At 42.9% G+C, this 18795-nt stretch overlaps 1 protein-coding gene across 1 annotated transcript in view; it reads right to left on the reverse strand.

Annotated features, from left to right (window-relative positions):
* FLT1 (fms-related tyrosine kinase 1) overlaps nucleotides 1-18795 on the reverse strand; it is a 163818-nt gene that overhangs the window by 33930 nt on the left and 111093 nt on the right. Inside the window, exons 15-16 of the mRNA XM_012642141.1 lie at nucleotides 15508-15639; nucleotides 3388-3494 (exon numbers count right to left, since the gene is read on the reverse strand). Coding sequence (XP_012497595.1) covers nucleotides 3388-3494; nucleotides 15508-15639 — 239 coding nt within the window. The remainder of the gene's footprint in view (nucleotides 1-3387; nucleotides 3495-15507; nucleotides 15640-18795) is intronic.

Here is an 18795-nt window from a genome sequence, read left to right on the forward strand (position 1 = left end):
ATTTTGGTAATGCAAGTCAATCTCAGAAAATACCCTTTATTTCAGATTATAGGTAGCTGGATTTACATTAATGTCTTAGATTCATATCCATGGGTATATTTCCTGTTAACGGGCAAATTTCCAGAATTGATGACTGCATTTCTGTCAGATGCTCAGACAGGGTGGAAAGGAAGCATGCTTTCCCATATAACTCTGGCCAAGAAATTATGAAAACTTCATTTAAATGAGTTTTGGGGCCCTTCCTTTTGGTCCTTTTCCCTAAACAGGATCCGAGCTGGAGTAGAGAAGACAACGTCTCCGTACATACCATTTCACACCTGCCCACATTCTTCAGCCCTGACTGCGTCCTGGGCTGTCACAGCTCACCTCATCCATCACTTGCAGTCCTCCTTCTCACAGAAATTATCACTAAAACGTGTGACAAATAGCTCAAGGCAGAAGGGTTTGCTGGGCCTCCATAAAGGAGGGAAAAAGGAGATATGGAGCACGTTTGTCAGGAACTGGTGTTAGACTGTCAGACACTTGCGTGAGTCTGTGAGATGGCAGACGAGTACACGTGCCTGTACCAGGGCGCCAGGCGCTCAGTAGAGAAGCTGCTGGACTAAACTCTTCCATGTCCAATGTAGCCAAGACCATGAGAAACAATCTCCAATCCTCAAAGAGCATAGGCAGCTGAAACCCAGCAAGGGGTATCTTGGGCTTATGCAAGATGTGTGGGGAGGTTGGTAGTGGTGTCGATAGAGGAAGGGGAAGGCAGTGGTGGACAGTCTCCCATGTGGCACCCATGGAGGTTTTTGGTTTATCTCAGTAAGGCAGATGAAACACCAGACAAACCTGAAGTAAGGGCGTTGAGGGGAGTATGATAGTAAAATGTTAGTTGACAAATATTTATCCCTTCAATTGATGTTAACACTGAGCAGCTATCAGGTGCCTGGCATGGGGGCTGCAGAGCTCAGTGCTTCAGAGCCCAGCACAGAGGCTGCCTGCCTGGATTTGAATCATAGCTCTCCTTCTGTCGGCCACAGAACTTTGGGCAAGTTGCTTAACCTCTCTCAGCCTAGTTTCATTATGTATAAAATAGTTATAACACGGGTACTTATCTCATAAGGTGGTTGTGAATATCAAATGAAATAATCCATGTAAAAGCTGTTAGGACAGGGCCTGATGTATAGTCAGCATCAATAAATGTTAGCTATAATTGAAACACTGGCCTGTGCAGGGTGAGGATAAAAAGGTAAAATATGGTCTCTACCAGTGAGGAATTTGCACTGTAGTAAGAGAAACCACGTGGAAGTGTATTTTAATGCCTTGGTCCTCTTTGCCTCTCACAACCAATCCCCTTTCCAATTGTACAGGCATTAGATTTTCTAGATAATAGTCTCTCATTCTCATCCTTTCTTATTAACATCGAAATTTCACAGAATTTTAAGAATAGAAGGGAACCTCTTCGATTTCGTCCGAACTTACCCTTTCCAGTTTTATTTCCACTGCGCTCCTCTGTGCTAAGTAACCAGACCGCTTCCCCGATCGGGGGAGTAGGAAAGGCTAGGGTGGGCTGTGTTTTTCTGCTTCTTTCCTTCCAGCCACAGCCTTCAAAGTCTGTCTCAGGCATGCTTTCTCTGAAGTTTCCCTTCCCCCCTCCTCCTTTGAACTCCTATAGCCTTTGTACCTCCCTTACAAATTTGGCAAGTTTTGCTTTTGTTAGATGTATTTCCCTATATGATGTATCTCCCCTTTCAAAACTATTATGTGACCTTTGTTTCCTTCTAAAGCAGTGACCTTAATTGTCATGTCTCAAAACCAGTCACTCTATATGGTAGAAGCCTGATGTGACACTTACTATAGAGAATGGCTGCTAGCCTTGCCTCCCAGCCCAACACTATAAAGTACACCTCATTGGTTTTAAATACCAAGTCTAAGGTCAAACAGCCTGGGTTCAAAACTAAGCTCCGACGATAGTGACTTTGGACCAGTTACTTTACCTCTCTGAGCCTCAGTTTCCCTCTCTATAAAATGGGAATGATAATATATCTACCTCTTTGCATTTTGGAAGAATTAACTGAGATACTACATAAAGAGCTTCCCACAAGACCTGGCACATTAACAAGGGCTAATCTCTAGAAATTGAGGAGACCTCCTGACACTTCTCAAGTCCTGCTGATTTTGCCTTCTATAGTAAATATCTCTTGACTCTAATCATTTAGTCAAAGCCACCATCATTTCATACATGGAATGCTATAAAGTCTCCTACCAGGTGCCTCCCTATTCCCTCTTGCCCTTTCTAGTCTGTTCTCCTCACAGCAGCCAAAATAATGTTTCCAGACACATACCTGTCACACTTACTACCCTCACCTTGGCCTAACATCCCTCTCTTCCCAAGGCTTCCCATCGCTTTTAGAATACAGACTAAATTCCTGGCTACAAGTTCCTGGCTGGCCGGGCCTTGCAGCTTTTCCCTTCTGTTCCCTGGCAGCCTGACCTCATACCTCGTTCTCCCTGTTCTCCCCACTGTGGCCCGACTGGCCTCTGTCAGTCTCTCATCTTCACTGTGTCCTCCTTCCTCCACTCCAGACTCACACATGCTGTTCCCTCCGCGTACAACACTGTTCCTTCCCTTCCTCGCCTGACCACTCCTCTTACACATCTTTTAGGCAGCTAGCTCTGTTCAGCTCGCGCAGATTTGCAGTTTGACATGTGTGTGGCTGGGTAGAGTCAGTCTCCTCAGCCTGCTCACTCCAGCCTTTGCTCTCCAGTGTCACCAGAGGGCCTTGCACAGGGCCTGGCATTCTGGACTGAGCAGGCATGCAGTAGATATTTGAAGCATGAAAGAGTGAATGAATGAATGTTAGCTCTTGTCCCACTGCATTCCACACAAGCAGGTTGTATTGCGGTCTGAGTATAGAAATCTGCTTCCTGAATGCCCGCCTCATTAGAGTGAATCCTGGGCCTCACACTTTTAAGAACTTAATTTTGTGATGGGACTCAGAGAATATAGAACAACGTGCACTTATTTATATTTCCATAATGTTGTAAGAAATAAGTCAAAGGTGGGTCTTTATTTTGCCTTTCCTTTTTATTTCTTAGCAGAGAGCGAAGCTAAGAAAATAAAGACTTCGTAGGTCTCATGCTGAATTAAAAGACTCTATTACGTAATCTGTATATTGAAAATATCCCTTCTGTCCCTGAGAAATAATCATCTGTTCATTGTTCTGGCTTTCTTTGGAACACCCCCCTTTGTGGTTAGGGACATTTCAATGATTTGTCTTTTGTGTCCACTAGGTCTGAGGTAAGAACGAGAGGGTAGGGAAGGGAGAGGGTCCAACATTCGTTTAGTGCCTGCTCTGGACACGAGACCAGGCATTTTAGAAAAAAGGAGCATGTGCTTACCCTTTTCATTTTTCGGATAAAGAGAGTTAACAGGAGCCAGAAGAGAGTTGCAGCCACACAGGTGCACGTCAGAGTGATCAGCTCCAGGTTGGACTTGTCCGAGGTTCCTGGAGAGAGAAAATCACTGAGATGGTTCTAAAAAGAAACTCTTAAACTTTGAGTCTCCCTGGTTCTCTAAAAGAGGCCTGGTGCCCCTAACTGGTTCATCATAGCAAACATAATCTGCTGACACAAAATCAGTCTCTGGGACAGATCTTCTCTAACCCTGTGAGTCAGGCAGTATTCACGATATTAGCATAATGAACTCACACATAAAAGACTTTCCAGAAATTTTGCTGTCGAGTTTGCTAACTTTGTAATCCCAGAGATGGCTAATTAAAAGTCAGAGAAGCAATTAAAAATGGGAAAAAATTAAGGCAGAAACAAAAGCCCATTAAAGTGCTAAATCTGGAATATGTTAAATCTCCCCAATGGGTTTTAGAGGAAATTCTAAAGAAAAAGAAAAAAAAATGACATAAATGGCTCCTTTGGGACTCACAGAGTTCTTCAAAGTAGATTTTAAAAATAAAAATAAAACTCAAGGACTGTCACAATTGCCTGCTTGCTTCTTTTGGAACAGCCAGGCCAAACCCCCACACCCTACTCCCTGCGTCTGGGCTCTGTTTCTGACCTTGTCAGTAGCGGCCTGCAGGGGCTGGGATGAGAACAGGTAACTGCTGGACCGGATCCTCCCCAGACCCCTCATTTCCCAGAATCACAGAGGTCAAAAGCTGCGCCCTGTTCCTCCAAGACCAAAAAGAAAAGACTCAAAGTATTCAAGTGATGCCTCTAGAGAGGAAACTCTTTGGAATCTGTAAAGGAATGCCTCAGTGGTTCAGAACAGTGGCTCCCTATGTATTGATCCCAGTGTACAATTTCCCAGAAATTCTAAAGTAATGCCTTTATCCTTTAACTTAATTAAAATGAAACAGGTTTATCATCAGGTAGGCAAAGAACAAGTGAAACCTTTTCATTTTAGAAATGATGATGTGGATGAAGATATAATTTATTGAGCACTTATTATGTGCCAAGCACTCAAAACTACCCTGTGAAGTAGGTGGCAGTATCATCCCAATTTTATAAGTACTTCATCTTGTGGACTCTTTGTTTCAATTCAACAAAGAAACTCAAAGTATTGAGTCCTGCAACAAACGAGGCTGGGGCCTGCAGTAGGGAGAATTGGAGAGTGGCCACTCTCAAGGGCCCATTCAAACCTAACCAAGAGACTTAAGGCAAATGCAAAGAAATTAGATTTAAAAAGCTTCGGAGGTTGAGGGAATCTAATGCTTTTAGGAAGAGGTGGCATTTGAAATGGATTTTGATCTGCAGAGATGAAGGCAGGGGAGGGCATCACAGGCAGAGGGAACAGTATGAGTAAAGACCCAGACCTGGGAAATGGGGGGGTGGTATGACACAAGACAGAGGACAGGACCAGACCATAGAGGATTGTGCGCACAGTGGGTTTGAACTTCATGCTGCAGGCAGTTAGACCCAGGAAAGGTCCCCTGCCCCGAGTCATAGCAAATACACGAACAGGAAACCTGAGAATAGCAATAATAATACTCACTGGCACTTATCCAGTCCTTTCTATTCTAGGGATTCTTCTAAGGGCTGATATGTATTAATTAATCCAAGACTAACAACAACCCTACAAGCTATATTATTCCCATTTTATGAATGAAGAAATTGAGACACAGAAAGATTAAGCCTCTTGCCCAAAGTCACACAGCCTACAAGCGGTAGAGCCGTGATTTTAACTCAGATAAACTGATTCCATCTGCTTAACCGCTAAGCTTCCAAGGGTACACCACTTCCTCCTCCTCCCTTATCCTTCCAGCCTTTACAAGCGCACATTTGTCACTTCCTATTAGCCCTGGTCCCGGCCACAAAGTGTCCTTTAGTCTGGAGTGGAAACTGACATTTTCTCTCCATCCAGTCCATCACAAAGTCCTGCCCATTCTACTTCCTCTGCTCATTAAATTGTCACCTCCTGTCCTACTCCACCGTCACTCCCTAAAATAAGGCCTCATCAGTTCTCCCCTGGACCACCTCATTAGCTTCCTAACCAGCCAGGACTCCCTCCAGTCTCTCCCCGACCTCTGCGCCAGAGTGATCGTGTCACTCTCCAATTTCATCCTACCACTCCTCTGTCTGAATTCCATACTCTGCTCCCCATCACTGTCAGGATAAAGATCTAAATTCTTAGGTCCTTTATGCCCAATCTTGCCATCTCTTCTGCTCCATCTCCTGCTGTTCTCCCACTTTCTCCAGTCACATCACAACACTTACAGTTTTTTATATACACCAGCCCTTCTGACTTCCCTGCTGTTTCCCCACCAGCTTGGGAGCTCCTGGGGGCTGAGACCACACCTTATTCATCTTATCCACCCCATTTATCAGATTGGGTGATAATCGGGTGCGTGGATAAATTATGTTTTGATTTACCTGTGTCTAAAGAGTTTCATGGGGGATCCTTGTTTCTGTGTATTAGTTCAACAAACATGGGGACCCCCTGTGTCACAGATGTGCTCCAGGTGCTGGTATACAGCCCTAAGGGAAAGGGCCTGGGTGGAGCTTACAGTCTAGTATTCAGATCTGAACTGACAAGTGTGTTCAGATCTGAGCGAAGCAGCAGGAGGTAGGACGATGGTTCTCTTGTTCACTTCTGCATCCCCAGTGTTGAGAAGAGTGCCTGGCACTGAAGGGACATCCTGAAAATCGTGGTCAAGTGAATGAATTTGGCTTCATTCGCTGCTTTGTCAGCTGCGGTTAAGTTTCCTTGAACCTCACGAGATTGATTGAGAACAACTTCCTTAAAGAAGTTTCAAAGTACGATAACCTTTTCTCTCAGTACACATCCTCACAATGGGAACATTGTAAGCTCAAGTTCATGAGTCTGGATTTCTTCCCCCCACAGTGTGAGGTCTGATGCCGCCTTGCTGCACAGACACACGTGCGCATGCGCACACACATCCTTGCTTATGCTGAAAATAAGTCTTGTGGAATCTGATTGGGATCTGCTCAGGACACAGTGGCCTTTGGCCGTCAGAGACACTGATAGCATCTCGAGACACTGCACTGTCTGCATAAAACCTCTGCAGATGCTTCCCTCATGGAATGCGCTGAGAGAGGCCCCCTCTGATTATGGGAACTTTCCCACTGCATTCCGTGGGGCAGGAAGCTGACCCCCAAAGTCTAATTCCATAGTCCTTACTCAAGCAAAATTCCTTTCAGTAGGACCAAATGTGTTTGTGTGCAAACACTTACAAATTTAAGGAAGCAACTCATTTTAAAAAAATCTTCAAGATGAACATTCATTAGGAAGGAAAGACCTATTTAGTATTAATATTCAGTACTGGTTACTGAAAAAAAATAGTATTTTGCGGCATATGATGTAGTCTCTATGCTCTATCTCATTTGACAGCTCAATCTCTACCTCTATTTGAAAAATGACTGTTAGGATAACCTTATGCTGGGTGACTGATTACAGTAAGCCCTTAGGTGTTTTCTCAGCGGCCAGACATCCACACACTGGCCTGACTAGACCTAACTTCAACTCCCTGGTGACAGCTGATGAGCTCAGTGCATGAAATAGCCCAGCTGCACACGGCAGGGCGAGGGAGGCCAACGGAAACATGGGTGGGATCGGACAATAACTAGAAGTCAGCTCTGGGTCTCTGGCTCCCCTGTGATGTGTGGGGAGGCCAGTATCAGGACACAGTACAAGGTTACTTTTATTTGGGATACTTATAAGAATGTGGCCAATTTGAAGAGTGTATGGTAATTGTGTCTTTATTACAGGTTGCTGACCCTGTTGTAGAGTGTTCCATGTCAATTACCCTCCCGGGCACATACCATCCCTCTTGGAATAGGGAGAGCTGGTGCCACACAGGGGATGGACTGAGTTCTGAAGGGTGGTGTATCTTGTCTAGAGTCTCCTCAGCTGTGCAGTGTCCTCAGCCTTTCTGATGGCAATGGCAGCTGTCTGTGCACATGGCCTGAGCTGCATGGGCTGGCAGCATCACACCAGCCCTGCCATGTGGCACTGTGTGGCATCTGACTGCCTGAGTCAACAGGCAGCAGAGCCAGTCAACTCAGCTCATGCAATATAGCCAGATAGAGTTTCTCAAGAAGTTAAGAAAACACCCCAAGCAGAGCATCTTGGCCCAGGGCCTGCCTTGACTTAGGGAATGAGCACACGTTTCATCAGGAAAGGGCAAGAAGCCTTTATGTGACTCCATGAGCATCTGTGCTGTAGACCGCGGATACTGTGCCCAGTTTCCTCATCCATGAAAGGCGGAGGTGGGAACAGCTTCTACCACGCAGGTGAAATCTGTAAACTCTAGTGACAGCTATTTTGAAGGCTTCTTTCCTTCCTTTCTCTCTCCCTGTCCATCTACCCCCTCCCCAACCCCTAGCCCTTCCACCCTTTTCTTTTTTCCTTATCACTTTCTGACCTCAATTGCAGGATAATTTTTTTTTTCATCCAAACACACTGCATGCAACACAATTTGTCTTTTCTCTCTGAAACTAATCAGACTTTGATCCAAGTAGTTATCATTTTCTGCAGACCAACCGGGCCACGCCTCCCTGAGAAATTCGCCTGCCACCGAAGGGTGGTTTACATGTTATCCTCTAGTTCTATGGTTATTTTAATTTGAAGGAACTATTTATGTGGGTTTATTGCCCACTAAACTCTCAGGATCTGAAGAGAAGGACATGTTTTTTGTTCATTTTGTGTCTCCAGCACTGGCCCAGAGGAAGTCTCAAGGAAGATTCATGTCTGGATGAGGAGAAAATAGATCCACCTGGGCCTGATTCTCAGGGTTCTTGAGCAAGGTGAGCCAATCAACAGTGCCGCCTCCTTCTGTCAAAAACCGAGTAACAAGTAAGCCAGTTAGCCTGACTACGTGGGTTTTCTAAAGCTTATTGAAGTATTAAAATTGGCCTGCAGACCTTTATTACTGTTTATGAAGCCTTTTAGGAATCTGTGTACACGAATTTGGAAGCACTCTTCAGGCCAGTGATGGCGTATGGAAATACTGTATTCAGATTAAATTTAAAGTACATTTTTGAGAATAATTTTAAGTAAGTATATTTAAAATTGCTGTTATGTGACATTAGGTCTGGAGCACATTTTTATTTATTTTTTATTTGTTTATTTATTTTTTTGACACAGAGTCTCGCTCTGTAGCCTGGGCTAGAGTGCCGTGGCGTCCGCCTAGCTCACAGCAACCTCAAACTCCTGGACTCAAGCGATCCTCCTGCCTCAGCCTCTCAAGCAGCTGCGACTACAGGTACACCACCACACCTGGCTAATTTCTCTATTTTTAGTAGTGACAGGGGTCTCGCTCTTGCTCAGGCTGGTCTCGAACTCCTGAGCTCAAAGGATCCTCCTGCCTCAGCCTCCCAGAGTGCTAGGATTACAGGCGTGAGCCACTGCGCCCAGCCCACATTTTTATTATAACAGTTTAATTCTTAGGTCAAATAGGAATTCTGTGGTTTATAACACCATTCGGGTGACTTACTGGTTAAGTCCAGGAAAATTATAATACAGAAAGGTTTGTTGATATGGAATTTGGTATATCATATTAACAAACAGTTAATGTTAGCTAATACTTAGAATGCTTTTATTATATGTCAGAGACGATTTTAAACGTTTTAATCCTTACAACAACTAGTTAGTATACCATTATTAGCATCCTCATTTTGCGATGAGAAAATCGAGGCAACAGGAAGGTCAGTAACTTGCAAAGGTTACGCAGCTCATGAGCAGTGGGGCGCCAGGCTTCAGAACGGGTCCTCTTGGCCACCAGGTTCTGCTGCCTTAGAATTGAGACGTAATAGAGCAGAATGACTAAACCTGGTGCCAATTCTCAGTGCTGCCATTTTCTAGCTGTGTAACCCCCGACAAGTCATTCAACTTTCTTGTGCCTAGATTCTCACTTTTAAAATGACTGCACTTCCTTGTAGGATTGTTGCAAAAATTAAGATTCTGCATGTTACATGCTTACCACAGTGCACTGCATGTTCAATAAATGTGCTGTGTGCACTTCTTCATGAGATGTAATGACAAAGTCCCAGGCCTTCACAGAGCCCAACACCAAGTTCACTAAGCCTAACACCCACTTCTATGATGCCCTATGCAGTTTCTTGCCAGCCTAGCTTCCAAAGAAGGAATTAAGATGGATATTTTTTGAGTTTCAATTATTTTGCCTCAAGAACTATCTACAAAGTTCTCAAGTCACCCTAACTGAATTCCATCACCATTTTTTCGAATCCTTGATCAAGGCCAGCTTTATGTCATTGGTTAGATTTGAAGTAAAAAGGTTTGTTTATCCCCGCCCCAGCCTTCCTGTGTGGCATCAGTGAACAGCCAGTTCATCTCTCTGTTTTGAGCACTGCTCTCTCACTGGGAAACCCTCCTAAATTGCCAACACCCGTGAGAGGAATAGCATCAATACCTGACATATTCATGTGAATTAGTTTATCACATCCTTCCTCAGTGCCAGGATAGCCATGAGGGTGAATCTGGGGGCAGGATTCAGGAAGAGAAGAGCTAAAGTGGAGGATGGTCAGGGAGCACAGGAGGGTCAAAAAGGAGAACTGAAAACAAAGTTGGCCAACCATGAGTGACAAAAAGGAGTGTCTGGAGACCCATGGCAATTTTGTTCTGAGCTTTTTCTATTCTTGACTCTTGAGATTTTATTAGAGAACATAGTATATACTTCCTACTTTATGAGTCCTTTCTCAAATAAGTGTTAATGTGCAATCATTGTGGCACAAACTTTGCAAATCATACCTATAATGCCATGTCAAATATTTAGACTAGAGGACCCTGAGGCAGTCTTTTTGTGTCTTCATGATTTTGGTATCCATCAACTATCGTCAGAAACTGTTTAAGGTGGTAGTTGTTCTTCTTCAAATTGTTTTCCCATGTGTAATTATAAATGCTATTGAAACATAGTAAGGTCTAAATCTGTTTTAAAGATGTCCTTGTATATATTGTGGTTATTACTTGCAATAATAATTATAAAGTATAGTTTATCTTAAGTCATTGGATGAAAATGTGCCAGGCTTTCATTGTAACAGTCCTGTTGGTCCCATGGGCTATTGAGTGTTGTGTTAATTTCAGAAATGACTTTGGTTGCTCACAGTTTTGTTGTTGGTTTTGATATTGGAACTTCCCCTCTGAGAGCTCCACGTGTGCTTATGCTGGTGCTTGGTCCAAACCAAACAAGACCTGTGATTATTTAAAGAAGCTACTTTGACTCCACAGTCCATTCATCCTTTTTAGATACAAAAATAACACATTGTTTTATCTATGAGTATAAGAATCCTTTTTCAAAGGAAATAAAAAGAGCAGACAGTTTCCTTCCTGGCTAATTCATAAACCTCTTCAAATCTGTTAAACATAGTCATAGACACAACTCGTTTGCTTGGTTTCATTTTCTAAACTTAATTTGACAAGATAGGTCAGTGTGAAGGGTGCATATGCATCTAACAGGAAATCAAGTCTAACTCTAGGGAATATTTCATAGCCACCAAGGGGATGAGCACAGTGACTCTAGAGCAAGAATCCAATTTCAACTACAAAATTACTGAGCAGGTACCGTATTCACCTCTTGTGAATAGCACCCAGGGATCAAAGTGTGATTCAATGAGCCCGAAGTCCTTCAACCCAAGATACTGCCCCTGACTCCTACATGTGGGCTTTCAAAAATCCTTTCTATTCAAAGTTATATCCTTATATGGGGCTGACACCTGCCTCCTGGACACTTCACCACCATCTCCCTTCCTTGGTTCTAGTTATCTTTTCTGGTGCGTCAAAGATTGAGTTAAATGCTTCCTGTCTCAGAAAGCTCCTTAAGTATTTGAAGAAAACAATCATGTCACTCCCAAGTCATCTCTTTTTTAGACTAAATATCCTAATTTTCTGGCACTATTCTATCGTTACCCTATCCAGGATATGGCTGTGTTTATTTATATTTCTCTTATAAATGGGCACAATATTCCAGGTGTAATTTGATGATTGCAGATTATGTAATCTGTTTTCTCAGCTAATTACAATTTTTGAGCAAAGAGGTTTGATACAGCCATCACTCTGAGAGCAGGAAAAAAATTTATAAAACAGAGCAAGGGAGAAGGCCAAGAAGCTATAAAAAGCAGAAACAAGAACTCAGAAAGCATGGCAGTTAGGAGCAATAGGGGTATAAAGAAGGATACACACACACACACACATGTGTCTATATATGTATGTGTACAGTGTCTACAGCTGCCTTGCAAACTGTACCATTTCTCTCAGTGATACTGAAGATTAATGCCACATGAAGGAAAAGAGGCCATGCATGAGTCATAAGTACCAATTCCTCAGAAAATTCAATGGGCTGGCCAATAGGAACTATTTAGAATTACTTAGACTCTGTTGTTGCCAAGGGGAGTATCCAGGCAGAGGGTCCACAGTTACCGCATAACTTGCTGCCTTGCACACCTGGCCAGTGCAACACCCTACGAGGTCCCTCCTAGAGGTCAAGTCATGTGCCTCTTTTTTGCCTGTGTGAGCTCCTTGAGCCCTTGCTAGTAGCGTTGTGTAGTCTGTATTATACAAACTAGTACTTCTACTTTACCCTTAGGAGGAGTTCAAAATGTTTGGTGATCTGGTTAATGTGCACCTTAATCTTTCTTCAACTAGATTTTCAAAGCACACTGAGGGCAGGGATCGTGGCTAACACTTCCATATCCTGCATAGTCCTGGGAAAACAAATAAGTTGTTAACGACTTGTGGAATGTGGCTTGTCTCTATTGCCCTAAACAATGTATTGATGTATTTCTTTTTTCTGACTTTAAGTGGTGGTTTTCCAAATAGACTAATCCAACAAACATTTATCAAGCACTCTGGAATAGGAAAATGAGTAATAAACAATGGTAAGCGTTGCATTAAAGGTACATATGAAGTGTTACAGGAGTGCAGAGGGAAAATGATGGTGAGACAGGAGGTCAGGTATGGAGAAAGTGATGCAAGAGCAAAAGCAAGAGGGGTAGGATTGCTCAGGTGGAGGACAAGTTGGGAAGGAAGGCTTTGCAGACATGAGGAAGAAGACGAGTGAAGCAGAGAGGCTGGGAGGAGCCGGAGTGTGTGCAGGGACTCCCACGTTGCTTAGCTGCAGCTGGGGGGCACGCGGGCAGGGATATAAGAGGAGGCTGGAGAAGGAGCCTGCGAGGACCTGTGCGCCTGGAGGAGGTAACAGGCTGCCAGGAACCACATGAGATTTTAAACCATGAAGTAACAGGTCATAAGATGAGTTGTGGAAAAGATCACGGTAGATCCAGGGGGTTAGACTGGAGGAGGGTGAGGGGAGGCTGGTTTGCAGGTCAAGAGACGATAAGGGTCAGGACGTGTGCAGTGACAGCCGGTAAGGACAACGCAAGTAAAGACTATCTCTGCTTCCTCGAGAGGAAATGGCATAGGTTGATAGAAACTTTTAGAAATTATCAGTAATGCATGCAGTATTCTTAACGTCTGACTTTTCAGAAAAGCATAATGTTAGTGGGAAAAGGAATCGGTGCAGGAAATCTAGAGGTACGTAGAGAAAAAACCAAAATAATAGGATAACAGAAAGAGTGCTTTTGCTCAGCTTTCTACTAAGCTCTTGCAGACAACTGTCTCAGGCACCTCAGTAATGAGAAGAGCAGAGGAAGGGCGGAAATATTTTGAGATTTACACAGATACGGACTCGAGTCTCAGCCTCACCACGTGTTTATTGTGTGACTTTGGGCAAGTTACTTAACCTCTTTGAGTCTCCATCTTCCTCTCTGTAAATTGAGGATGCTTCTATTTATTTCTCTGGATTCTTACAAGGTTAACAGGATTAAGTATGCCAAGTGTCTAGCGCAGTGCCTGTGCATAGGTACTAACTAAGTATGTATCCTGCTAAGTGCTGGGCATGGGCATGGATACAAAGATATGTCAGAGAGTTCCTGCCTCAAAAGGTTTACAAATTGGTAGGAAGAGAAGCATATCAATGCCAAAATAATAATAAAATGCAGAATAAAATAAGTACTGACTAATGATCCTAGAACCATGGAGTGAGAGAGCAGAATATCTGACTCAGCTGTTCATCCTGGAGGCTATCACAGGGTAGAAAGCATGTAAACTGGCCTTAGGGGATGAGGAGTTTGGCTGGAGGGCTAGAGTGGGGAATGGAGCCTGGACAAAGGACATTCCAGAATGCATTAGCATCACTAACAAAGGCCAGGCTTGGCATTTTGTGGTGACCAAAGTACTGGCTCTCATCCAATCTGGGAGGCCCACAGTGCTGCTGATCTGGCTTTGGCAGTGAGAGAATAAGAACAGGCCTCCTGGAGAGCAGATATATTTATGGCAAACAGAAGGGTGGTGGTCTTGACTGGTGGGCAGAAGAAACTTACAGACCAGCTGTTGTAAAGCACAATTTTAAGCAAAGTGGCATCTGAGAAACTCAGATCAGCCTGGCAGAAAAGGGGAAGGGAAAGGAAGTAAAGTCTTTGGGAAGACCTACGAACCTGCACAAATGTCTCTGCTTCATGCCAGGGCTTTTCCCAAGCCATCAGATGTCCCCCCACATTCCCTGGTAGAGAAGAGAGGAACAGGTACTTGGCAAGCAAGGCAGCCATGCAGGGGGGCGAGGTCTGGTTTTCATCTCGGGTTGCCATCACCTGATTGTATGATTTGGGTTAGTCATTTCAGACCTCGTGGCGGTCTATAACAACTGCTCTGTGTATCTTACGGGGTTGTTGGGAGGATATGGGGGACACCACCATCTGCTCTGAGGCTTAGGGAGCCCTCCTTGCTCTCTGCTCTCCCTGACCTCATGCCGCCACTCCTGTGGGCCACGCCGGAGTCCTTGGTATAAGACAGATTTGAGGAAGGAGGTGTTAAAGAGAAACACACTTTAAGCTGTCTTCCCCATGTGTGAGCAGAAGGGTCAAAAGTATTTTAAAACAAGAATCATTTGGGAGACAAACAGGAACATTACTAAAGCTATTTGGGGAATGCTATCTCTCACTTTTTCTGAAAGTATAAATTTGTGGTAGTTTCAGATTTTCAGGAAACTCTAAAATCATATCCTTGTAAAAGAATGGAGATAATATTCTGTTTTAAAGGAGTCTGAATTTCACAGTTACACTCTTTAAACAATGTAAATTTCCAGGGCAAAAGAAATGAAGTACATTGCCTTCCTCCCAGTTCCTCCCGAGACACCCTTACATGTTCCGCAGTCTGCTGGGCAGCATGTGGAAACAGGCTGCTGAACATGTTCCTTCTATGTAAAAAACCTCACTGTGCCATAGATACTTACATCTAAGAGGTGCCAATTTGATATTTTACAATGCTGAAAATTTTTTGTTTTGGATGATTTTTAGCATTGTAAATTTGAAACTGAAGTCTAAACTATTTTCTAAGTGGAAGCCACATGGCCACAGCCAGGGTAGGAGGAGGCCTCTTTGTATTTTGTTGCTCTGCAAACTATCTGAGGTCTATAAAGAGGAAGCACTTGGAATATTTTTCTTAAATGTGCTGTGTTTATGATGTGTTGCTTCTCTCTGATAATATTTTACAGCCTACTTCATTTTAAAAACCTGCTTATGAAAACATTTGGAATAGCAGCATCTGTCTAACTTCTGGGAATTAGAAAAGGAAGGCAAGTTAGAAAAGGAAAGCAATTTCAAGTGTGTGGGTCCCCTCCTCCCAACCTTTTTTCTTCCTTCTCAGAGGTATCTCTCACAGGTATGGGCACTCTGGCCATTTTCTGTGGGTCAGTATAATCACACTGTCAGCAGCTGAGTAGTTCTTCTGGAACTATTTCCCCTACAGAGACTGTGTTCAGATTGTGGGCTCTCAAGCATGGCCGGCCAGTGTCTTCACCTTCTGCCTCGCCAGACAGCACCAGACAGTCCCTTCCCAGAGCGGGAGGGGAGGGGGGAGGGGGTCAGGGAAAGGAACAGACTGGAGTGGGCAGTAGGAGACTGGGAGGTGGAAAGTTAAACAAACAGGGAAATACATGTCTGACCAGTTTCTTGTTGCTTTCTTAAGCAGCTGTTTACCTTGAACAGTGAGGTATGCTGAACTTTCCACAGAGCCCTTCTGGTTGGTGGCTTTGCAGTGATAGACGCCTTCATCCTCTTCTGTGACTCTTTCAATAAATAGCGTGCTGCTTCCTGGTCCTAAAATAATTCCTGAGGAGTGAGATGTTTAGATTAGTGGGCCTGGGTGACAAACAAAAACAGCTACTTTTGTAACACAAGCTTCTTCCTATCATTCTGCATTCAGACAAGGAAATCCGCGCTTTAGTTAACCTGGGGCAGGGCTGCTTATTTGTTTGCTCCTGGTCCAGGCTTTCTAATAGCACCTTCACCACCCAGCAGAGCTGGGACCCCAGCTTGGAGACGCGGAGCCACTCACTGTGAAAAAAGGAATGAGACGGAGCTGCCACACCCCAATTTCAAGTTGCAGGTACCAAGAAGGTAGCATAGCTAATACTAACAGCTACCACTTATGCGATGCCCACTGTATACTAGGCACCACCTGACACAATATTCATACCTTGACATTTACAGCCACCCTGGCAAGGTAATATCGTCGCCCTTTTACAAATGAGGAAACTGAGATTCCGCAAGGTCAAACTGCTCAATAATAAGGAAACAACTCCATTTAACTTGACCAATTTGCAATTTGACTGAATGCACATTTGTGGCATATGGGTCAAAGGAAATTATGTTTCATTTGTCATGTGGCCTGGCGAGGCAGTGTAGCACAGTGGGGATAAAGAGCCTGGGCTGTTTTAATCCCTGCCTTACCACTTTAAGCTTTGTCACTTCAGGCAAGTGACTTAACCTTCCTAAGTTTCAGTTTCCTCAATCTTGAAAATGAAAGCAGTTCTTACTCTATAAGTGAAAAAATAAATGGCAAGCGCATGGGACTTGATAAGTGCTCAATAAACGTAAGCTCAAGTATTGCTACAGAGCCTGGTATGATGGAAGGAGCCCCATGAATTTTCAGACCCCTGAAAAGTTTCAAGACCTAGTAGCTTCAACACCTACTACCATCACCAAGTATTTATTGAGTATTTACTCTGGCACCAGTCTGTGATACAGATAGCAGGCCAAGACACGGGCAAGCTAGGACATAGTATCTGCTGAGGAGAGAAAATTAATTCATACCAAACACACACATATACATTCTCTCTCTCTCTCTCTCACACATACACATACAACACTCTCACATACACATACCAGCAAACAGAAAATGTTAATGAATTAGAATGAATAAATGCAGCACAGTATACCTAATTAAGTGCAAAATCTGGTGTAGGCAGGGAGATCAGTAAGGAAGGGGGTACTTTGGAAAGGCTGCATGGAAGAGGTGGCCTTTGAGCTGAGGTTTGAAGGATTATCAGAGGTTAAAGTGAGAAGAGAGGCATGAGAAAAGGCATGACGTTGAAATGAACATGCATTGAGTACTTATTCTGGAATAGTGATAAAATGGACCTGACCAGACCATAGGCCATATTTTGTTAGTTTAAATAGTTTATATTTCCCTTTATTATAAAAGATATACTCGATATAGAAAATTCGAAAAGTATTTGAAAGCATAAAAAATTTAATATTACAAAGTTACAGTAATCAAAATAGCACGGTACTAGTATAAAAACAGACACATCAGCCAATGGAATGAATAGGATAGAGAGGCCAGTAATAAACCCAAACATCTACAGGCAATTGATTTTCAACAAGGTGCGAAGAACACACAACAGGGAAAGGACAGTCTCTTCCATAAATGATGTTGAGAAAACTGGATATCCACATATAGAAGAATGAAAATGGACCCTTATCTCAGCCCATATACAAAAATCAACTCAATGTGGATTAAACGCTTAAATGTAAGACCTGAAACTATAAAACTACTAGAAGAAAATGTGGAGAAAAACTCTATGACGCAGATTTGGGCAGAGATTTCTTGGATATGGCACCAAAAGCACAGGCAATAAAAGCAAAAATAGACAAATGGGATTGCAATAAACTAAAAAGCTTCTGCACAGCAAAGGAAACAACAGAGTAAAGAGACAACCCTCAGATTGGGAGAAAATATTTGCAAATCATACATTGGATAAAGGGCTAATATCCAAAATATACGAGAAACTCAAACTCTCAATAATACGAAAACAACCCTATTTAAAAATGGGCAAAGGAATTGAATAGACATTTCTTAAAAGAAGACATACAAATGGACAACAGATATATGAAAAAAATGCTCAATATTTCTAATCGTCATAGAAATGCAAATCAAAACCAAATAAGATATATTATATCAACAGAGTAGAGCCAGCTTCAAAAAAATACCCAAATGAAATAGTACCTCACACTTGTTAGATTGTCTATCATCAAAGACATGAATTATAACAAACGTTGCTGAGCATCTGGAGAAGGGGAACCCTCATATCCTCTTGGTGGTATTGTAAATTAGTGCAGGCATTTTGGAAAGCAGTATGGGGATTTCTCAAACAATTAAAAATAGCATTATCATGTGATCCAGTAATCCCATTACTGAGTAGATACCCAAAAGAATTGAAATCAGTATGCCAAAGAGACGTCTGCACTCCCGTGTTCACTGTAGCATTATTCACGATAGCCAGCCTAAGTGTCCATCAATAGATGAAGAGATTTAAAAAATGTAATATGTATTTTATAAACACAATGGGATACTATTCAGCCTTAAAAAAACAGGAAATTCTGTCATTTACAACATGGATGAACCTAGAGGACATCATGTTAAGTGAAATAAGCCAGACACAGAGAGACAAATACCGCATGATCTCACTTACATGTGCAATATAAAAAAGTCGAACTCACAGAAGTAGAGAGTGGAAAAGTGATTACCACAGGCTGGGGTGGGGAGTGGACAGGGAAAGGGGAGACCTTGATTACTGGGTACAAAGTTACACTTAGATAGGAGGAATATGTTCTGGTGTTCTATTACACAGCAAAGTGTAGTTCAAAATAATGTATATTTCAAAATAGCTGAAAGAGAGGATTTTAAAGTTCTCACCGTGAAGAAATGATATTTGAGGTGATGGTTATGCTAATTAGGCTGATTTGACCATTCCATATTATATACACGTATTGAAACATCATATTGTACCCCATCAATATATACAATTATTTGTCAATTTAAAAAAATGTAAAAAAACCTACAAACTACAAACTCCTACAATCTCACCTCCCAGATATTCTTCCTTTGGTATATTTATTTATTTTTGAGACAGGGTTTGGCTCTGTCGCCCAGGCTAGAATGCAGTGGCATCATCATAGCTCACGGTAGCCTCAAGCTCCTGG

Source organism: Propithecus coquereli, unplaced genomic scaffold (assembly GCF_000956105.1).
Source record: "Propithecus coquereli isolate 6110/MARCELLA unplaced genomic scaffold, Pcoq_1.0 Scaffold175, whole genome shotgun sequence".
Classification (NCBI taxonomy): domain Eukaryota; kingdom Metazoa; phylum Chordata; class Mammalia; order Primates; family Indriidae; genus Propithecus; species Propithecus coquereli.